Source organism: Falco biarmicus, chromosome 10 (assembly GCF_023638135.1).
Source record: "Falco biarmicus isolate bFalBia1 chromosome 10, bFalBia1.pri, whole genome shotgun sequence".
Taxonomy (NCBI): domain Eukaryota; kingdom Metazoa; phylum Chordata; class Aves; order Falconiformes; family Falconidae; genus Falco; species Falco biarmicus.
In genome coordinates, this window is record NC_079297.1 from 25995241 (window position 1) to 26019009 (window position 23769).

General features: G+C 39.4%; 2 protein-coding genes across 2 annotated transcripts in view; one reads left to right on the plus strand and one right to left on the minus strand.

Moving 5' to 3' along the window:
* The first annotated feature begins 4146 nt into the window (after positions 1-4146).
* On the plus strand, positions 4147-20335 carry EIF3M (eukaryotic translation initiation factor 3 subunit M). The gene is made up of 11 exons (XM_056354421.1): positions 4147-4265; positions 5611-5743; positions 7229-7367; positions 7772-7895; positions 8414-8508; positions 13798-13881; positions 15256-15355; positions 15785-15866; positions 18876-19019; positions 19573-19633; positions 20060-20335. Exons 1-11 carry the CDS (start codon positions 4224-4226, stop codon positions 20178-20180), a joined length of 1125 nt encoding a protein of 374 aa, XP_056210396.1. The 5' UTR covers positions 4147-4223; the 3' UTR covers positions 20181-20335.
* A 494-nt stretch (positions 20336-20829) lies between these two features.
* Positions 20830-23769, minus strand: part of CCDC73 (coiled-coil domain containing 73) — a 57558-nt gene continuing 54618 nt past the window's right edge. Inside the window, exon 17 of the mRNA XM_056354422.1 lies at positions 20830-21329. Within this exon, the coding sequence (XP_056210397.1) occupies positions 21120-21329 (210 nt within the window). The 3' untranslated portion in view covers positions 20830-21119. The remainder of the gene's footprint in view (positions 21330-23769) is intronic.

The window sequence follows — 23769 nt, forward strand, 5'->3', positions numbered from 1 at the left end:
GCATTACGGGAATGAAAAGGTTCTACAATTGCCATTCATCAGTTTTCACAGAAGGCAGTTGTCCTTACCTAGTTTTCCAGAGAGCCAACCCAGCTTTCATCTCATCTCATCACTAGAGCTATAAAACTGAAAAAAAAAAAAAAAAAAAGAATAAGAAATTCCAAGGAGGAAAAATTATGCCATCATAGAGTCTGTATTTAAGATGTTTCATCAATGTTTTGAACAAAAGAGGAATACGTTTCTAGAGTCAACCCTAAACCCTTTATTTTCAAAAGCTGTCTGTTGATTTCAAAGAGCTATTGCCTCTAGAAAGACTGCTTTTTAAGATGTGTCACCTGATAAACTTTGTTTTCTTCAAAGTTTTTTTCTATGTTCAAAGCATGCGGGACAGAATATCACTTCTTTAGACTCCATCTCGCTCTCTCTGGTTTGCCTACAGAAACAAACCAGTTTACAGTGAGTGCCAGCCAAAATTAATCTTCTCCCTTCAGCAGTCAAGATTTGCTTGCACGTTTCTCTCTCCATGTACATACATATATACAGACACACAGAGGCACACACGCATTAGCCTGTTCCGAAATGGCAGTGACCTCCTCCAGGTTCTGGCTCTGGCCTGCCCCTGCGGTGCTGCTCCCACCCCAGCCTGCACTGCTGGCTGCTCCAGGGCACAGGCTGGCTGAGGCTCCCCACCCCTGAGCACCAGTCCTGGCAGCCTCTGCAGGGACCCTGGCCTCCCTCGGCGTGGGTGCCCTGTTTCTGATCTGGCCTCACGAACTACACATAGGACTATAAACCATTGCCTCGTCTCCACAGAAATGTCGGGGACTATAAACCATTGCCGCATTTCCACAGACCTGTCGTAATTCCAATAAAACTGAAACCCATTCTTCCACTACATCCTCTTTACATTGGTAGTTTCACAAAACACATACTGCCCCCTTTATATTCAAAGTGGACTTCCTGATGCACAAGTTCAAATCCCAGCTATCATCTATCATCTTAATTCTTCTGGGACAAATAAAGTATCGTGCAACATACCATATGTGGATATTTCAGCAGAGCTCTTTAGAGTCATGTCCTGTCTACCCAGTGTGACCAATGGTTATTTTATTTTTGTGTATTTAGAATAATACATGACAAATCTCCATCTGGGTGCACTACCTAAATAAAAATAGACACTGAGGTAGGGAGTCAATTCCCTACACGACTTGGGCCATTTATATACCCTGGGGTATCTGAGACATCTACAGAGGAGTCTCAGATACAGCATGGGATCTGTAGGAAATTCATGGCAGCTTGTAGCTGTGCTCGATATCCCACAATGCAAACTGACACTAGGCACGTATTTCAGCACCTGAAATGTCTCCTCAAGATGCAGTGCAAATCAAATGTATGATGTATCCCTACTCCCGCAGTGTGCTGGATGCTAAGTTACCTTTACTCTCACAGGGCTGTATTAAGCAGTACTAGATGAAAGTCATCTGCACTTTAAAAATGCTTAAACATTCATTCTGTAAAAATCAGATCCCATTCGAGATCAGGCACACAAAGGAGAGACCTATCTCTAACCTATCTGTAACTGACCTATGACATACAAAACACTTGTAAGACTACGAATCAGACAGTATTAAAACACTCTGTTTAAAATAATTTTTAATAATCAGTTAAAGTTGGGATATTATTTCAAAAATACTGCCCAAACTAAAATAAATTAATCAGTCAGGATTTGGATGATAGAAAAAATAAGGGTTGAACCATTATTAAAAAGTAATACAAGCATGTAGATGTTCAAAACTAATTTGAGTCATGAATTTTATTAAAGGCGCTGTGGGCCTTTATCAGGTTTACTGTGGAAACTCAGAAGCAGGTACTAACTACCCCTGCTCTGGTTATTAGACTCAATAACTAAGTCTAGTCATTATTCGGTCAAGTTTGTAGGTGAAAAAGAAGAAAAAAAGGAGGTTTGTGTACAGCACTCTTACTAACTTAGGAAATTTAGGTAAGTTTTTAGAAGACTCTTTTACCTCTGCAGACTATGGTGGGTATAATGATAATAAGGTGATGTGACCAGAATTCAACCTTTACTGAGAAAAGGTTGAAACTGCTAGTGTTTTCAGTATCTCCAACATATTTTATATAAAACCAATATTGGAAATATTTCCCAAAATGCTTGGAGATCCAAAACAAAACCAGGTATAGATAGAATCATGCTATGTGTGTAAGTTATGATACAAATACATAAAACTCATAGTATAGAGCCAAGGTGCAAAGGCTGTCCTGCAAGCTCACAATATTCCCCCAAACCTTGGATTGTGACTTTGATTCCTGCAAATTGCCCAGTAATTCCACAGCAGAATTAAGTCTTTTCAGCTTTTGGAGAAGGGGTGGGACTCACACTCCCCAGCCAGTGAAGCTTGATTCATCAAGATTTGTTTACTGAGGAATGAAAAATTTTCATAGGGCAACAAAAATAGCATCTGCTGTTTCTTAAGCACAGCAGCTGTCTAGAGTGGCACCCTTTAGTCTGCACATCCCCGGAGTTCATGATCAATAGCTAGATTTTCTGAGTTACCTTCCAATACACTGGCAAACCTCTCTGAAATCTCTTGAGGCTGTCAATAATGTTCAATAAGCCTCCAAAGTTTGTGTAAATGATTTCTCAATACGAACCACTAAGAACATGAAATACCATTGTTAAGGCCCCTTTCTATTTGTGTTTCCATATTTATTGCTAAAATCTCATTTGTAAAATTGGGGTTAAATGAGCATTTTGCTGACAGCAGGGTCTTTTTGCGAAACAGTTTCAACATTAGGAAGGCATTCAGTGGTATGATCAATAAATCAATATAACTTTTTTCATGCTGTAGATTATTTATGTAAAACTCTTGAAGCATAAAACACTACCTCCAGTCCCAGTGAACTGTATCTCATTTAGTTATTTTACATTGGGGACACAACTTTACAAAACACTGTACCACCAAGATGATTCACACGTTCTAATGTAAGTGATACGCAACACAGGGCCGTAGCACCAGCCTCAAGTTTCTCGTTAGCAGAATAATCATCTCGGCTCTCTTTTCCTGGCACTTCAAAACTCCATTACTGGCTGTCAGATTGTATTTCTCCAAAGAAATATCTATCTTGAATTACTCAATGACTTCTAGAGTAATAAAAGACTCTTAATTACTTTCTAGCCAGTACTGTTATGAAGCAGTAAGAGGTCATCCACAAAGCCTTCTCTCAAAACCTTCCAGCTCTTATTAAGTAAGTCTTCAGAAAATATATAATCCAAATAGTTGTGAACCTGTCTAAGTGTTTTCTAAATTTCTGTATCCAGTGATCACTTAGCATAAGCCACAGGGAAATAAAAGTTTGCTTGTGGTTTTCTTTTTCCCTCTACTTCTTTTTTTTGGCTTTCATTTTAGCCTTTGAAACAGCGGGGAAGTCCAGCTATGTTCCTGTTGGTTTGCCAGAGCTGTTGAACAGGGAATTTCTTACTCTTTAGCTGAAAAATGTGCAATACATTGGTAACACCAAGTCACGGTTCGTTATTTTAATTAGAGTACTAGCTCAGGCGTTAAGACAAGCAGAGCACCAGGTTACCAGCCTCTGGGCAGGAACTTTTGTCCTTTCCCCGAGCACGTTTCCCTCCCAACATAACCGAAATTAAGCAATCTAAGCACCAGGCACAGCACTTAAGACTTTTAAGCGTGTCTGTGTTATGTGTAGGAAATACTCCTTTTAGACGGGGAGTAAGAGAAAATTTTTTTTTTTCCACACGGTACCGGCCTCGGCGCACCTCAGAACCTGAGGGGGCGGCCTGCGGCTCCCGCCTCGCCGGCGCGGGGCAGCCAGACGCGGCCAGCACGGCTCCCCCGCCGAGACACTGCCCGCCGCCGGGCACGCCAGCAGCCGCGGCCGGGGCGCGCCAGCCAGGCCGGCGAGGGCCCGAAGGCCCGGGGCTGCCGGTAGACCGGGCGGACGCCTGCGGGGCCCGGGCCCGCGCCCTCCTGAGGGCCCGCGGCCTCCGGGATCCCCGCCCCGGCGAGCGCCTGTCAGCGCTCCCGCCTCGCCCCGCCCAGCGGCGCGCGGCGCCCAGCGCCAGACGCCGCCAGCCCCGCCCCGCCCTGCCGCAGGGAAGCGGAAGCGGGCGGCACCGGAAGTCGCTCTGCCTTTCCGGTGCGGGCGGCGTGCTCGGTCCGGGCGCGGGAGGCTCCGCCGCCATGAGCGTCCCGGCTTTTATCGACATCACGGAGGAGGATCAGGTCAGCGGCCGGGGCTGAGCGGGGAGTGGGGCGCGCCGGTGTGGGCGGCAGGGGCCGGCGGGGCGGGCGGAGCGGCGTCCCGGGCCCGTCCCCGTCCCTGCCAGGCCTGCCCCCTGGGGGGCCGCGGGGCGCGCCCGCAGCCCTTTGGGGTGTTCCCGAGCGGGGCTCAACGGGCGGGGCGGAGGAGCTGTGAACTGAAGGAACGTCTGTGCCTGCGGTTGCCTCGTCAAAGCGCTTCGCCCCCGTGGGACTTGGCTGTCACCGCCCCCCAGCAGTACGGTTATCCAGAAGAGGAAAACTAGTTACCGAGTATTACATATGCATCTTGGTTTTGCAGCATTCTCCATGCTACAGGAGCGGGAACCGTGAATTTTGTCTTTGAACGACTTCTTTCTCTTGTCTTTGAGTTGCTATTCCCAGTGTCTTTGAAGTGGTACATATATGCAGGGCTGGAGAGCTGCAGGAAATACAGAGACAGCTACTACCCTTCGGTCCGGTTTTCACACGCCATGATGTCTTGTAACTCCCCATCAAGTAGTTGGCCTGAAACATCTTCGGTACAATGAAAGGGCCTAGGGCATCTGGCTGTGTCTTATGTTACCATAATGATTGACATTGAGCTTGATGTAAATTACACCTGGTGTCACGGTGGCATGCAGATCGGAGTTCCCCTGATACCAGAAGTTGTACGGCCTCATGCAGATTGTGTCTGAAGGGTTGTGGTTCTGCTGCTGAAACCGTGGGTTGTGAAGTTAATGCATAGGCTTGTCGCTGGAGGAAAGGTGTTTTCTTGGTGTAGGTTTAAATCCTAACGAGGTCAGACAGGTTGCACCATTATATGGGGAACTGTCTGTAACCTGTGTGAAGGCTGTAAGTTCCGCCTTCTCTAAACTAGTTTTTTTTACCCTTTTTCTTCTCTGGTGAAAAAGCAGCTAAATGGTTTTATTGTTTTGCTTGGTTTTAAAAGGGAGTAAAAGATTATAAAAATTGATAAGAAAGCATCTTTGTCACAAATACTTACTAGGCCTGGTGTTCTCTAACCAGCTATAAGTGACACTTGCTGTGAGAAAGCTCAACAGTTGTGTGTTCTATTCAGTTGCTGGCAAACCAGCCGCAGCATGTGCAGCATCGTGCATGCATCATGCGGTGAGTTGGTATTTGGGTTGTACGTTATAGTGGAGGAGGGAGAGTGTTGGAGGATACCAGGTAGGGAGAAGCGAGAGGAAGTGTGAGCAGCGGGGGCAGAGGAGTGGTAGCAGAACAAAAATCTGTAAGAAATTTAACTTGATCTTGCTGTTCACAAAACAACTTGTTTTGTGTGTGTTGTCTTTTGGTTTTTTTTAAGGCTGCAGAACTTCGAGCTTACCTGAAATCCAAAGGAGCAGAAATCTCGGAAGAAAACGCTGAAGGTGGACTTCATGTGGACTTGGCACAGATCATTGAAGTTTGTGATGTGTGCCTGAAAGAGGATGACAAAGGTTTGCATCGTTAAGTTTTGTTGGTTTTGCTAAACATATCGCTGTCAATGCTTTCAAACAGAAACAGTTGGCAGAATTTAGAGGTATTTTGCATGGCTGGCATGTTAACACATGCGTCTTTATAAAACTGGAAGTGCTTACTTCCATCATTGCCATGTAAAATTTGCATGTACTCTACCCCTCCCTTCTCCAGACATCCAGCGCCCTTTGAAGAAGTCAGAAATTGAGCTGGGCTGTGCTTGTTAGGAGGGCATTGCAAGTTGTATGTAAAATAGGTTTTCTCTCTGAAGAAAAAAGTACGATAAAAATAAGACTTACTGTCAATTAAAGGCTGTGATGCTGCAGGTCAAGAAAGATTAAAGTAACAAAAGTTAGGACTAGACATCTGGAAGTAGAAATTTTAAAGGTCGAAACTTTATTATTGTCTGAAGACACTAGGATTTTCAGTGATCAGTAACTCTTTCCAAGTTAAGGGCTGTAGATCCTTAGAAGCTACACTAATATGTTTTAATGGCACTAATAATGCACAGTAGCCTTAATGATCTTTCTATGCCTGCTGTGCTCTGTATCAATATATGAATTCCATACAGAACTTTTAAATGTAAAAAATCAATTGCTAATATGAATATTGGCATATACTGAATGAATATGTGACTATGAATATAGGCATATGCCTATATGAATATGCATAACATGATTACCCTATGTGTTTGAAGGATGCATGGTTCATCTAAGAAGGAGTACTTAAGATTATTTTTCATGTTGACTTTTACTGTAGGCAAATGGGTATGAAATACTGGAGCAGCTTATTGCTCCGCTGTTTGATGTTCAGATGTCATCTCAGGGAATAAATAGTATTTCCCATATATAATGAATTTTGTTCTTACTCTTTGCATAACTGATGCTTGGGCAGACTACGAAAAGAACACACAAAACCTGTCTGGTCCTGTTTGGAAAGGACGGAACACCAGGCCTAAAACAGGAGATGGGGAGGATTTTGAATGTCCTTTGTTCTTGCAGGCATTTCCCTGTGGTCTGGGTATCCCTTGTGCTCCTGGCAAAATGTTTTACTGTACTTGAGCACTAGGTATTAGTATTCTTGCTATAGAACCGTGGGGCAGCTTTCTGCATGTGCAGGAGGAAGCCACTGTTTTTTTAAGACCAAAACCTGAAGTTCCTCTGACCTCTCGTTTGTGTGAACAGAGAATTCGGAGCAAGCATGACACCAAATACCAAATTCTGTTTTGACCTTAGAGTGGTAATTCTTGCTTTACATAGAGATGTGTTGGTGAAAGACCATGAGCCAAGTCTCTGGTACATTCTGATGAATAGCCAGGTGGGTTATCTTAGCATTTTCTCTCTTTTGCAGTCCTTGCCAATGCAAATTGGCAAGAGATTCATAGCAGAAGTAACTTACCAGCACTAAATTGCTACTGATGATTGCTGCTTGCAGGTTTAAACAGCTGCGTGTTGTGTTTTGTGCAGATGTTGAGAGTGTGATGAACAGTGTAGTCTCTTTGCTTCTTATCCTGGAACCTGACAAACAAGAAGCACTGATTGAAAGCCTGTGTGAGAAGTTAGTAAAATTTCGGGAAGGAGAGCGCCCATCTCTCAGATTGCAGCTGTGAGTATTGTACAGAGGAAAGTGAGACGATGGGATCTTGCAAAGTAAGCCTTCCTTTAAAGAGGAAGGATTATCTTCTATGTCTTTAAATCTGTGTGGGGTATCTGGCAAGATATGGTACTCTGTTGCAGGAAGCATGCTTTTTTTTTTTTTTCCCTTTCATAAAATAGAATTACCAGTATACTTTCTTTGCTTGGGTATTACAAAATTAAAATGAAAATAGTTTTCAACTGCTTTGATGAAAGTGGTTACGAAACGGAAAGCCATTAGAATTCATCATGGATGTGATGTGCCACCAGGTGCTTTGTGTGTACTAGCATGCATCTTCATAGAAACATTTATGTGCACTCCAGTAATGGTTTTTGAAACCTCTTTAACTCAGTTGTTTGTTGTTTGTGGTTTAGACTGAGCAACCTCTTCCACGGTATGGACAAGAACACTCCTGTGAGATACACGGTGTACTGCAGCCTTCTTAAAGTGGCCTCCTCATGTGGTGCCATCCAGTACATTCCAACTGAACTAGATCAGGTAATTAATGTGGCGCTTCAAGTTACGGCCTTTGTATTAACCATGTTGCGTCTCACTAAATAGTAGTCAGGGTTGATACAGAGCCTAGTGACACAAGAAAGGCAGAATACAGATATTATTTTTATAAAGGTCTGTCTACAGATCTAAATCAAGTGGCCATTTATTTTCTGTTTGTGATGCTGAACGTAGTTAAATGTGTCTGATTCCTGTGATAGCAATGGAAATGAGAAGCTTTGATCAGGAGTGAGGCACAAGTTCTTGTCCCTTGGTCTGGAATCGGGGTGTATTAGAATCATTCATCCTTATTTAGGAAGTAACGTGGAGAGCACAGACTTTTGGCTTTTCACGGGAAAACTTCCAGGCTCTGAATGGCAAGGGCTGAGAGTCAGAGGACCCAAAGGAGAAATCTCTGTGCAAGATCTTCTCAATCTTTTTCTGCTTGAGAGAAAATGAGAAATATTTTCAGTTTTATTTTAGTCTTTTCTCAGTGTTTTTTTCCCCACTTGTATTCTGCCTAGGTCCGAAAATGGATTTCTGACTGGAATCTTGGCACAGAGAAAAAACATACGCTTCTGAGGCTGCTGTATGATGTCCTAGTAGACTGCAAAAAAAGGTATAAAAGACAAGTAATAGATACTAGATAACTGTATTTTAAGCTGATGTGTTGTAACTGATCTGTAGGGAACGTATTTCTCACAGCACCTTTAAAATTAATCTGTACTGATAATTCAATCCAGTTATACCTGGGTTTTTTCTTTTTATGTTTTTAAGCACTCTTAGATTAAACCAGTGTTTCCAAGAATATTAAAGGTAATAGTGAATTAGCTGCAAACCACAGACTCTCAAAATAAAACTCTTCCTTTCTATAAATATTAGTCGTTGAGCCATTGTAGGATTATGCCAAGTTTGTTATTTAATTGCACTTTTGATATTTTAGTGCATGGTAGTGCTATCTCTTACTTAATAATGTTGCGAGGCTTATCAATCACAGTGAACACAATCAGTCTTTTTATGTAAACATTACTTTTAGGACAGAGCTTTCCACTAGTCACGGGAATTAATGTCCACAGTATACCTGCTTGGCTATTTTCAATAATCCTGGATCATAAGAAGCATCTTTGATCTACCAAACTTGGCAGACCAGTGTCTTCTGGCATGTAAAGTAATCCTCTGTGTATCATGTCTGTAAATTAATGTAGGTCTTAACTGAGAGCTGTCATCAATTTATCTTACAGTTGTGATACGGTGTATTGACTGTTTTGGCTAGGGCTGTAGAGATGGGCTGGTATCCAGGAGTGGTTTGAGCATGGAGTTCTGCAGCAGTTTCAGCCTGTTTAAGCTGTCCCTGCTGTAGTTTGGGATGTGTGTTACTTCTCCCCGTGCTTCTCACTCTTTTCCAGGTTAGTTTTCCAAGTTAATTTTCCTAGTGAGTTGGCATCAGGACCTCTACACCGCTGGCTTATGCTGGTAGTGTAGCTGCATTTGCATTTTCTACATTTAAATAACTTTGTACTGCTGCAGAAGGGAGAAATTCTGTCCTGTCCCCTCTGGCTACCAGAACCTATGTCGGTTTGTGCTGGTGTAGGCACTTGTGCAGCTGCACGGTGGGTCGGGCTGGTGAGGTGACCTTCCCAGGGGTTAACAAAGGCAAGTGTGGAGCTGTCATAGGAGGAGGTGAGTTCCTTCTGGCAGCAGAGTTAGCTTATTCTGGCCTGCTGAAATTGTAGCCTGGAAATGCTGCATCAGCATAGCAGGATCATTTGTAACTAACCTCAATTTAGGGATGATGAATCCTCGTGGACTAGTTACACTGTGAGCTACAACATTGTTGGGAATTCCTATTCCTGTTACTAACATTAAAATACTTTTGTGTTGATAGTAGTACTGTGTGACAGATTTCAGATGGTCAAAATAATTTCAGAAACATTAATCAGAGATCTTATACATGGCTTAGTGCTTGCTTTCAGAAATGTCACAGTGATACTCTGTAATGCTCTTACTCTTTTAAACATTTTTCATCCTATTGATTTATTGAGAGGTTTTAACTAGCTTAATACCCTTACTTAATAGCTATTTGTTTTTAGCTAGTCTTGTTAAAAAAATCTGTGGATTAAACTTCCACTTTACGTTTGCAGCGCTACCAGTAACCTTGCTACCAAATGGGTTTTGCTTACTGATAATAAGTGAAATTTTTAAGTTGGGCATTAAAAACCTCCACTAACCCTGTAACACATTACTCCTGTACCCGGTGTCCTTACCGTCTGTTGCAGCAGGCTTTGCACTGGATGGAGCAATGTTTCAGAGCGCTTACACTTCTCTCCAGAAAAGAAAACACCAAGTGACCCTAGCACCTTTGACCTGGTTCACTCCTGGATCAGTGGGCAGTATTTGCAATAGTATGGGAAACTCACAGCAGCATTCCAGCTTTAGCACTCAGGAATGTTGCTCTATCTGGCAGTATGGGAAGATAAGTGGGAACTGAAAAATAAGTAAAAAAAATCCTACCTCGGTTACTGTGTTGATTTATAATCAAGGGTAAAGAATACAATGTGGAAAACAACAGAGTTTAAGGGGGTTTGTTCGTTTGATGTTTTAACTAAGTACGGCAGAAGAGATGGTTTTTCGTAGCTGATAGACTTTTCCCCAGTGGCTAAGTTGGTTGTGAACAGACTGGTAGCTCATGAAAATTAAATCATACAGATGTTATGTGTGGTGTTCCTTTTCCTGCAGTGATAAGTGAAAGCTTGTTTTATCTAATCTTTTCCAGTCACTTTCTGGTTGAAGTTTCTTTCTGATGATCAAAATCGTCTTGATCTCTTCGAAGAGGGCTTTTTATCTTTCCCATGATCAACTGAAGAAAAATTGGTGGTGGTGGCTGGAAAACAGATGGCTGCTGTGGCTTGTTCTCAGATCTGTATTTGGTAGCTGAACTTTGTGAAAGATTAGTTACTTTCTCGGCTGCTCGTGCTCCTTGCCATAAAGGTTCTGCAGTAGAGTTTTTGTGCCTCAGCTGCTTTAGTCTTCAGCATTTTCCTAGCTGTGTCAGTATGAAACTGCAAGGTAATGCGAGCTGTTGTGTTTTCCAGTTACAGATGGAGTTTTACAGGTGTGCATGACTTGCGTGCAGCCAGAGTGGGGTTCTCCTGTACGGCCCAGCCAGGTGCCAGCCTGGTGCAGCGTACAGTTGGTCTCTGCCATTGACCTGGCAGGATTCAGGGCAGGATTAGTCCTGCCCAAGTTTCCATTCAAACAGGTCTGACAGGTCTGGTTATTAATACCTCTAGCAAAAAGTTCAGCATGTCAGGCACCTGCGAAATAATTGTTTCATTTAATTCCATTTAGTATCTTGTAATGTAGAGGGACATGATTCCAACTTCTTACTAAGTTTCTGAATACTCTGTATTTTTTTTTCTTCCTTTTATCTACCATCACTCTTCAATTCTTCCTGGCTTTTTGTCAAGTTACGCATCTAGACTGGCAAGTGGAGCCAAGAGTACTTGTGCAAGCTGTCTTGCTAGGAAAAATGTTCACATTTGCATCTTAGGTGAGATACACATTTGGCAATGAGCTTTGATAAAATAGTGATCTGTATTACTGCTTTCAAAATCCTAATTTATGGTAGTAATCTGATGTTGAGTAGAGTAAGATTAAAAGGCCTGTGATACTTGCTGAGGCTCACAGGAAATTAGCACAGAAAGTTTGGGAGTAATTGTCTTGTGTTCTGTCTATTGTCTAGTATTCTGATGTTTCCTAGAAATACAACTGAAAGATTCCACTCCTTCCCCACTTGAAAAAGGAGAAAAAAAAAAAAAAAAAAAAAAGGTGGGGGGTTGCAAATACTACTTGAAATTAGTTAAATTCATAGTTTTCTATTTTTGTTCCTAAGGGAAGGGGGAGAAGAGGAAAAGTTCCAGAAATCTGTAACACAGTTCTGAAGTGTACAAGATCAACTACTGACAGCTTGTATTAAATAAGGAGTCTTGTATTGTTAGGCTGAATAGGGTGTGAGCTGAGCCTCTTTGAATGTCTATATAGTATCTGTCCTGTATTAAACTGGTTCTTTGTCTTCACTAGAACATCTAGTGTTGATGAGGTTTCACCAGTGCAAAAATCAGTCTGTCATAGACTGATGTACATGGAAATGGTTCCATCATATATAAAGCTGTCTAAATTTTATTTCACTGATACAGAGCTGTTTGTTCCTCTACACGCCAACGTTAGTTGCCATGACAAAACATAGGCTGACGTCTTTAACGCTGGAGGCTTAAAACAAATATTCCATTCGAGTTTACATCCCTGAATACAGTTCTGGAATAATGCCTGGAACCTATAGAAAATTCCCCTGTCTTGGGCACAAACTGTCTTCATTCAGTGCGCATCCAGATCATATATGATATTGCTTGTTTCCCGTGATGTCTTAATATTTGTACATCTATGAAATCTGGTAAATTCTCTAGGACCACAAAACCTCACCCTATAGAGAAGTTGTCAAATATTGTGAGATTTAAAATAAACACCCATATAAAGATAGTGTCATTGTACTATAAAAAACATTTGGACCTGTGCTGCTATATGCGTTAAACCTGTATCACAGCACAGTATGTACTAGGAGTACTGTGTTGGTTTGTTCCTTCCTGATGAAATTTATACCATTAAGTAATCAAAGTGATTTGAAACTTTATTTTTGCAGTTTCTTCTTTTAAGGAAAATTTTGTAGGCCTTTTTGACCTACAATGGGGAATTTTGTTCTATCTGGAAATACGCTACTTTGAAGGAAGATTGTAGCTTTACACTGTAACTTCTGTACTCTGGAGAGTAGCATGCAACCTTCCTCCCGTCTACTGAGAATGTGCCCCTTAGTAAAGTAGTTGCCAGTCTGTGTATGTGCATGGGAGGCTTCTGCGAAGCACATGCTCACATTACTGAGTTTTGGTTGTGTGTACATCCACACCCGATCTTGTTCAAAGGCAGTAGAAAGGTGGCATCAGCAAAATCTATCCTCTGTATAGAGGAACTGTCACAGCCTTCTATTTCGATAGTTAACAAGAACTCCATGTGAAACAGGAAACAGCTTTTTGTGTGTATACACGTAGCATATTCTATGCTTATATTTTTTGCCGAGATTTTTTTAAAAAACATCAGCAGCTGCCGGTCTCACTAGTGTGACACGTTCTCATGTAAGAACTGTTACGTGAAAATAAATTAAGATTTGTTAAAATGCACAGCCACGGTCTTGGAGCTGGTTTGCAGCAACATTGATGAGCTGTTGTTTACAAAATAATCTGGGTAGACAAGGCTGTAGGTTTACTCAATTTTCTTAGAAAGAATTGTTTTTCCAAAAGCTGCCTGTCAAAGCAATGTTGGAAGCTGCTTGCTTCACAGCAGCCAATCTGATTTCTGGCTGCTTAACTTTGTCAGGAAAACGAGCAGCTCTCACTCTGAATACTTGAAGAGAGAATCTGTGAAAGAAGAAAAGGCAGTTTTTTTAGTCATTTGCCTGACCATAAATATTCTTTAAGATATGCCATTTTGCATTTGAAATAAACTTTGCAGTGCTACTTACTCTGCAGTGATTAAATCCAGATGTGCATAAGAGGAGCATTCTAGTGAACCATATAGAGCTGTTCCTAGCTCAGAAAGCTTTTTCCATAACCAGCAGGTAATTTATCAATTTAAGAGAATGAAATGAAGGGTGAAGATAAACATTTTGTAGAACAAGAATTGAAAGAATACATCTAGTTAATTTGTTCTCTCCACTAGAATTAAAATGGATCATCTACATCTTCTCAAGTGTAATTTAATTTGACCTATAACATCATAATGGAATTATTTAAATATTTGAGTGTCTTGTTTGAACTATTTTATTCAGCAGTCCTGAGGTAACTTTGTTTTTCTTCTATAGTGACACCGCAGCAAAAGTAATGGTGGAACTACTTGGAAGTTACACAGAGGACAATGCTTCCCAGGCTAGAGTTGATGCTCATAGGTAATACTGGCTTCCTGTTTTCCTTAAAAGTAGCTTTTCCTTAATTGCTAAATTATGTTGATCACGTTACTATTGAGTATTGAGTGACCTGGCAGGTGAGGGCCCTGCCGCAGCTGCTTTGTCTGTAGCATGGCTGACTTATCGAGAGTTTGTCTGTGCGGTCCACAGTGGGCTTGGCTGGTTCCAGGCAAAGTCAGGTTTACTCTGTTGTGCAAGTGCACAGGTGTGTTTCTGGTCACTGCTGGGAGAGATCAGCCTTGGATAAGCACTTCGTTTACATCAACTGCGATCAAAATTTGAATTGGCGTCATCTATTTCAGATTTTTTTACTTGCTGATTGTTTCATTCTTTAACTTCAAGTGTTCAAATAGCACTTTCTGTTGAAAAGAAATTCTTGCTCTGTTTTCTGTGAGCAAGTACTAAGGATGTGAACCGCACAGAAGTAAGCTTACTTGTTGGACAAGCTGGGAGTAAATTGATTCTTTATGCTATATTTTCCCCCACTGGCCGCAATGAGTAAGAGCTTGTATTTTGACATTCTACCTATCATGATTCTTCTTAGGAATTAGATTTTTAGTAAGTGCTCTAGTTCTGCCAGGTGTATACAGCCAGTAGTTCTCAAGGGAGTTCTTTGTACTTGAGCATGGAGGAAAATCAGGATGTCTCATTTGGAAAATTGAAGTATCTGTGCATAAATGAAAACTTCATTAACTACCCTACAGCAGTCTGAGGCCTTTTACATCTGAAAGAACGTGTCTGTCTTGGGTTTGTCATCTTGCTGTGCCTGTGCAGACACTAGGTTCTTCTGGCTGTATGTTACATAGCAGGGTCGCGGCGCTGGCCATCGGAGCGAGGGTAGCACTAAGGCTTCTAACAAGCTGCTGAACAAAAGCTTTCATCTAGAGTTCTAGAAACACTGTAGGTCTGTTTATAGTCTGGAGCTGTAACTGATAAATCATAGGCCTTGTAGTGTTTGGTATTGGGGTTTTCTCTGTTTTGTGTCATGTATTCAAGTGTAATTAATCTTCCTAAACAACTTAATTCTATGAAATTTTAGGAGGACAGTAAAAATACCTCTAGGAATGAAGGCTGGGCTGGAAATAAATGCATAGATGGAAACAGTAGGGTGATCTGTAGTCTTGCCACCTGGCAAACTTAATTTGTGATACTGGGCAAATTACTTAATGCTTTCTGTTCCTCGCTTTTTCCATCTGTAAAATGAAGATTAAAATTGGAATGTGACATGTCTTACATTTAACAATAGTTGCAAACCCTTGGGTGTTTCCTAGAAAGCAAGGAACAACAAATTGAGTTGCTGTTACTCATAAAAATGTGTATTGCTGTAAAAAATAAGCATTTTCATTTTCTAATTAGATGTATTGTACGAGCATTGAAGGATCCAAATACCTTTCTCTTTGATCATCTTCTTGCCTTAAAACCAGTCAAATTTTTGGAAGGAGAACTTATTCATGATGTAAGTCACTTTTTATTTTAGCAGGATACCTGTACAGTGCCTTGTTTTATTGGTGTTTTTTTAAATTCATTAGAATAGTTATTTATGTCAGTAATATTGAGCTGCAATGTACTATCAGTGCTTTTAGGATTAAAAATTTTGAATACTACATCTGAAATGTTTCCCTTTAGAAGTTTCATAAACTCACATTACAAATCTGCTGTCATGTGAGTTCTGTAGCAAAACTGCCTTCCAAGTCTGAGAAAAGGAAGCTCAGCACAGATTGCCCTCAGCTAGTGGCAGAAGACAGAATTTTAGCTCTTAATGGTTGATTTTTCCGTTCAATCCCAATAGTTCATATATATATATATATATATATATGTCCAGTCTCCAGGGAGGGAAACATAGCTAATATTTAAACTCTTCTGATACTTGTTTTCCATCTTCTAGCTTTTGACAATTTTTGTAAGTGCTAAACTAGCATCCTATGTCAAGTTTTATCAGAACAACAAAGACTTCATTGACTCCCTTGGTAAGTTTTCCGATTATTACTTTTCTGACTATTTACATGGCTTAAGATATGGAAGCCGCAAAGTGCTTCAGTTGAACACATACATTGAAGCCCAGGAAATTTAATAGGACTTTTACATAATGGATTAGAGTTTGTAGAGTCAAACCTCTACTAAATTGTAAATGGACCAGCTAATTGTGGTTTGTTCTACAAGGACAAGCTGGGGTTTTCTCTTAAACCTTTTGGGAGGTGAGTTTTAATGCATTGATACTCTAGGCTAAGCCAGAGACCAGAACTGTATTGAGTAAGCTAGCAGCTTGCATAAATATCTTACAATTTTTTTATGATTAATAACTTTATAACAGCAAATATTTTTGAACAGTGAGATAAAACATGCAAATTGTGTGTGCGTGTGTCTGCATGTGCTGATGCATTAGACCTAGCAAGCCAGTCTGTCCCAGTTAATTTGTTTCATCACATGAAGTAATGTGATGGAATGTTAATGTCAGCACCCTCTTTATTTACACACTGTGGAAAAAAGGAGTAGTAATTAACACTTTGACACTCCCCCATTGATGTGTAATTGACTGTTTCAAAGGAGCACTGGTTCATAAGCTATTGCATGCATTAAAATTACGTTTTTTATATTCCAGCTTTTTAGGACAGGGGTCAGTGACAATGCAGAAATTGCTCAATGATGCAGATTTTTTTATTACTGCATTAAGGTTTTGACATATTGGTAATGAATAAATGTTTCCATAAAAATCAGATTTATTTTTTTTTATAACTTTGATTTTGAAATGACACTTGAACACTGGCTGAATGCGTTTGAGGAAAGGCATAGTTTTGCTAAAACAGAGTTTAGTGCAGCCTTTTAACACATGCATTATTTTGTTTAATGGAGTGTGGTATAATTCTGAGAATAATTGCCCTCAAAGCTTTAAAATGCTGGTACTTTGGGTATTAAAATGATGGAAATATCAGTGTGATTTTTTTGTGGATAAAATTAGCAGTAAGTTTTTGGTAGTTTGTAAATGCGTATATAAGGATAAGCATACCTTTTTCATATGTATTTGAACATTAGTTGTGCAGACATCGTATGCTTTTCTTAGGGGAAAGGGTTTTGCATTGTAATTAAAGTATTGAAATGGCTTATCTGTTATTTGTACAGAGAAGTATTTGCTGAAAATGCTGTTACGCTAACATTTGAATAAATTTATGGAAGATTAATTACACATATGTAGTATTAATCATATAATATACAATAGTAATTTCTTTTGCTTTGCTTCGCGGCGTTTACCTCTGTGAACCTATAGTGTGTGCATTTTCAATGTCCAGGATGCATACAATCTTAGTAAAATCCTTAAAGATCAGTGTAAATCTTTTGAAAGACAGCCTTACTTCCATTTATCTTGACTTCTCACCTGCTTTGTGGTGTATTCAGAAGATCCTGAATGTGAGCAGTGGACAAGGTAGAGATTCTGAGGCAGTGCAGACTGGAATGCTAGGAACTTGGTCTGATCGTTTCAGCCATGCCTTTGAAAAACAAGGGCAGGTTGGTATAGGAAACAATGCAATTAATAGATAAGGCATTCAGAAATTCTTCAGAACAAATATGACCTGTTCCCCCAGATAAACAGATCTTTAAATATGTATTTTTTTCTAAATAACTTCCCAAGGTGTTGGGCTTTAAAATAAAGGATATTAATAATAGGATTTCAGTGCCAGTACAGCATCCTTTTTAGTTGTAACCTTTGTTGGAGCAGGACCAGTTGAAACTAGGCCATGAAACCTGTGCAGCGAAGGCTCCTACAGGTGGCATCAGTTTGTTACAATTTGGTGTTTTATTAATGCTGACAACTTAGGCCAGCAGTAGCATTATCTGTGTCAACTGAATCGCCCTAACATGTCCACATTTAATCTGGTATTATCGGCAGTCTTTTTTGCAAAGTTAATCAGAATCTCATTTGCATTTGTTAATTAGGGTTAATGTGTGCTAATTGATTTTTTTGATGCTTGTAGAGTTCCATTAAACCCAGTTAGGTATAGTTGCTGGTGCTCCTCATCTGTATGAATTATGGTGATCATGTTTTTGTTGAATCGGTGCCAAATAGGGAACCTGCATCATAATTACAGCTAATTAACACAACATGATGTCCTGCGCTAATGTGCTTTCCTGTTAGTGTATGGATGTTATAAATTCCAAATTAAATATTTACCCAAGCAATGTGTTTAGAATGTCATTCCAAAACAAAATGATTGACATTCCTTTTAAAGAAGCTTCCGCTGAATCTTGATACCACACAGAACTTGGATTAAGAGCGAGCTTAATGTCTTAACTTGTTGACCTGGACTTTTTCTCAAGAAAACTCTCCGATTTAGAGGTGCAAGCCCTTGGCTCAGTTTCTCGTGTTGCCATTCATACAGTCATGTTCGTCTGTTCTTGAGGAGCACTTTTTGCCACACTGGATGCTGTAAGCATACATGTGACTCATGATGCTTTTTTTGCTGCTGTGGTATAAACAGTTAATTCAGTGCCAAAACACATTCTTCTGGCACAGCAATGTTGTGTTGCTAAGTTGTTACTGAGAGGGGTTTATTTTCAAGCAACTACATGAGAATGAGCGGTGAGGCTGTAAGAAGGTTTTGGCATTACTGGTCATGTATTTTCCATTTGGTGCAGTGTTGTTCAGATGATGCAACTGAAAAATTCATTTGCACCCTCACCACCTACAATTCTGTTAAGGTGATGTTTTTACTGTTTCAGAAATTCTCTGTGCTTCACTTCTGTAGAAATTTATTACCTTTCACTGACAATGACTGAATCTTGATGAATTCACAACTAAACTAGCTTTTTTAGCAAAACACAAAGAAGATACAGGAATTAATGTTTTACCTCAAAACATGTTGAATGTTTTCTTGATGTGAACTACATTTTAATTTATTGGAAGCATATATAGTAAAAATAACATGAAAAAGAAATTATTGAATTATAATTCATATTCATAAACTATCAACACTTGTACACAGGCTTGTTGCACGAACACAATATGGCAAAAATGAGGCTACTTACCTTCATGGGAATGGCTGTAGAGAATAAAGAAATATCATTTGACACAATGCAACAGGAACTTCAGATCGGAGCTGATGATGTAGAAGCATTTGTTATTGATGGTAAGAACTGTGGTACCGTACTTTATGCAGGGCTAATGAACAATACCTTTGTAGTCTTCTAAGCTAACATTAAGTATTCAGAAAAATACTCATTTTTAATTTCTGGGTTTGTTAGATCCTAGAATATAGCTGCAAAGCTTCATGCTTAAAGACATGCCTAACTGTTGTCTTTTAAACTGTTTTTCTTTTCAGCGTATTTCATGTAATTCTTTATAGAACTAATAAATTGTTTGCAGGTTGAATTTGTAATGTGGTTTTGTTTGCTGTCGCTAAAACAGGATGTGTTTGTAGGGGAGAGAAGTTCATAAAAACTCTACAGGATATTGCTTTAATATATTGGCACCAAACAATAGGATCTATGCATGACCTTCATCTTGTTACATCATTTTGTTTTTCTGCCTACTAGACTGTTAAAACAAACAGCAAAACAATATTAAGTGAACCGCTGTGGTTTTATGTTTGTATTGATCTAATTTTGAACAGGTTTTATACAGTTTAATGCCTTTGCACTATCTTTGAAAACGTTGCTCAAAACAGCATTGCTTTTTTGCAGCTGTAAAGACAAAGATGGTATACTGCAAAATAGATCAGACACAGAGGAAAGTAGTTGTCAGGTAAGACTTAATTCTCCATAGCATTTTGCAGAACTTAGTGTGTTCTAATTACTTCACTTATATTTGTAGAATATTTTAACTAGAAGCAAGGTATTGTTCCTCTCAGTTGCTGGTAGTTAAATAGTTGCTATTTATCATAATTTTATTAAAGCTCACACTGAATGTGATTAGCTTATTTAATGAAAGAGTCCTACTTTCCAGCACATTTCATTTAATGACCTAATAGTGACAAGAATACTAATGACTGTTGTTGCTTTAAATATTTGGGAAGGCTACAGCATTCTCTTAACTGGTAAAGTGCAGTCTTATATGGAGAAAATAAAAAATGTTCCTATTCACTTGTGAGAGTAAAGTAATGCTATAAAATAATTATTAGGTGAGCATGACATCTAGTGATCATCTTCCAATTTTGTTTTACTTCTCTAGTCACAGCACACATCGGACTTTTGGAAAGCAGCAATGGCAGCAATTGTATGACACTCTAAACACCTGGAAACAAAATTTGAACCAAGTGAAAAACAGTCTTCTCAGTCTCTCAGACACCTAAACATCTTTTTTGACCTAGTAACGTCACCATAGATGAAATTTATTCAAAACTTTACCAATTTGTGAATGTTTCCAAAATGTATGCAGTTGGTTGAAAGAAGCTGAATATTCTAAATTGCAACACAAAAAAGCAATAAAACTAACATGGGAAAATAACTTATGTTGATTTTCTTACATAATTAGCAACAACAAACAGCAGCAATATCGGTTGTGTTTCTTTTGTTCTTGTTTAAGTTTGCAAGAGGTGTGGGGAGGGAGATCAGGAAAATGATGGAGCAAGTAATTGTAAAGTAAGAGAAAAATTCCCTTTTACCCTAAGGAAGGAAGAATGTGAACCAGTTAAAGTGAAGCTTTATGAAGCAAGTTCTGCTGCCTTGCATCAGGAATTATCTACGGAGGTTTTAGTGTTGAAACAAACCTTACTGATACAGAATCAACTACAACATATATTTAAATATAATTTGGCAGTAAAAGTAAGCAGAAGACTTTCCTGTTCTGCCACTTAGAACTGCTGTAAGTTGTTGTAAGCGTGTGTAGAAACTGTTGTGTTTTGGAAGAGTTGCAGCTGATGTTGCTTGAAAACTGAGTGAGCAGTCTGACAGAAATCAAATTGAAGTATTTCAGCCAAGACTTCTGAGTAGCAGGAGAAGGGACTTTCAAGTAATCATTTAATGATAATTAATGGATATGAAAAGATTAACTTGTGAAAGTTCTAACTTTGGGCAAAACCCATAACAACTTGGATTTGATTGCAGAAACAGAGAACTAACAGTAGGGATTGTATCCATTTTTGAACTTAGACTTTTTTTATGTGCCGTATTAAACATGAAAGCAGAGTGCACATATACCATATTCTGTCAGAATACCTCTACAAAGCTGGTTTACGTAAGTGATTTATCTGTGCATAAAATACATGCTTTTTTTCTCCTGCCACTGATCTTCACTGGCCTTCTTCATATTTTCTTTTTCTTGCTGAATGAAGTCTCTCCACATTCAGGAATTTCTCAATTTCTTCTATTTGGTTTTGTATAGTAGAGTTATGAATAGAACAGCTGTCCTCATCTCTTAGTGCACTTTCACTTCTTTCTGGAGCTCCAGGCATGTGGGAAGGCTTCTGCTTGTGCTGTAAAGCAGTAAATATTTCTTTCACCTGACAGAACACAAACTTAGCAGTTAATAATGCAGTGAAATTCAGGTACAAAGGTTCAAATTGTTAGATTTTTGCTGAGCGTTAAGCAAGCAAGGAAATAGGAACAGAAAGATAAGTCAATTGGAAAAAAACCACCTTGATAATGACAAATACACTTTTGTGTATTTACGAACTTTAACGTAAGACTTAGTACAGAAGAGTATGACTAAAAAAACCCAACCTTGTACTAGAATGCAGATAAGCAAAGTAAATAGTTTAATTAAACAGTTTAATGCTGCAATTGACATTTCTATTGCTATGCAGGCATTTTATTAACAAAACCCAAAATTACAACGTTTATAGTGCTAACTCCCTCTCTGCTTTGCTGTATAGATTAGAAAGCAAAGACAATTAACTGATGCAAGGTCTGTAATAGTTTTTTTTTTGTGTTACAGATATTTTTGTTCTTTGACTACTTTTAATTACTATTTGATAGATACTTCATATCCGTCCAAATCAAACACATATGACAGCACAGTAGGGAAACAGTTTTTTGCTAGAATGATGAGTATTTCACTTGTAATGCAACGTGTAGCTCTTGGTGGGGGTTGGGGGGGGTGGCATGTAGCACTAGCCACCTGCCCGAGCACAGGTGCACAACAAAACCATGCTACACCGAGCCAGTTGTCCTTGGGGATCTGTAACATGACATCTAATAATTTGGTTGCATGTTAAGGTAATTCTCCTACAGGGATCACAAGATTGAGGTCTTCCTCCTCTGCACAGGTGTTTTTTAATATTAGGCAACTGTGCCCCAATTAACTGTAAGCCACAAAGTCGTCGTCAGGCCTGCCTTTATTTTAGCATGTCAATTTTGTGCTATAACTTCCCTTACTCAGTGCACAACCATTTCTTGGAAGTTTGAAATCTGAAACAACAAACTTTATGCAAGTTGTTTGCTTAGCCTATTGCATCTGTAACATTACTGCCATGCAGCTGAAGATACTGATGCTTCAGGTCAATAATGACTGTAATCTCCATTTCAGTAAGGAAGTAACTTTGAGCAATTAAAATTTTGAACCTGTTAATTCTAGCAGCCATATACATACACTCTCCCATGCTCTTTCCCAAGGCCTCAGAAAGAAATAGATCATACTTCATTGCAAGTCACTAATCATAATCTTTGTGGAATAGCACATGGGGCTGCATCTGTCCTGTACTAATCCAAAGAGAAAAACTTTAGGTCTTCCACATGTGGAAGTGAAATTTTGCAGTGAAATAAAGCGGCGGCTTGGGTTTTTCTGAAGACAAGAAGCATTTAGGCCTCTCTGGAGAAGTAATTGCAGCTAGGTAATATATATAGCATTTTAATACAGTTCTATTACAGAGGGTTTAAAATAAAGCTTTAAAAATATAATTTCAGCTGTCAAACTAAAAATACAAGTAAACTGTGTCTTATTGCCAGCAGTGAGTAATCTGGCAACCTATGGGACACGTGTAAAAATATATTCACTGCTGAATAGTATGACTGTATGGTTAGGGACTTGTGTTTAAACTGAACTGAGGAAGCTTATTCATCCTTACCTTGTACTCAGGCACGTACAAACTAATTTTGAAACAGTTTTTCACATCTTTGCTGGAATTTCAAGTGTACCTGTAGCATTTCTTTTTATTTTTTTATTACTTTTTAAAAAGTACTGTACTTTGGTTGAGTGAGATTACCCAAATTGCAGAAGGCATAAATCTGCTGCAGTTATAGCCATACGTGTTAGTCAAATCAAATAAACTGAGCAGCAAAAAAACCTGATGAGCCTATTTTTAATCTTCCAACAGATTTTTCATATCGGTCACAAAAATTACAAATTGGAGGACAGAAGTTATTAGAATGACACCAACACAGAATGGAGGGTGTGGTCTGCCATATCCCAGTCTGAGATGTCATAGATTAAGTACTTGGGAAATAATGTAAAATCAAACCAGTAATGCACTCTGTTCTTGTCGGTCTCAGCTTTTACTAAGCCAGCATTTAAAAAGCTTTAGTTTGGAGGTGACAGAGTAGATGTAACCACAGTCAGATAATGAAACACAGCTTTGTATTAGCTGTAGGTATTTTAGGTCACTCAGTTCCTGGCTCCACCTCAGTGAGGAAAAGCAAGAGACACAGTAAATACCACCACTGTGCTTGGTGAAAAGTCCATCTCATTGTCATTGCCAAGCAGAGTGAGTAATTTAAAACATCAGTCTTCTGAATTTTGGAGAATGTGAATGCTAATGGTGTTGAGAGCTGATTAAATCCGGTGAAGTCAACCGACTTTGTCACTTGAAAACAGTGTACGCCCTGACATCAAAGCTCATCCTGAGAAGACAGCAATAACTGAGAAATACCTCTAGAACCTCTTCTCAAATGGAAGGTCAACTGCAGCTGTAAATTATCTTATCGCTTTTGAGTAATATATTTAAC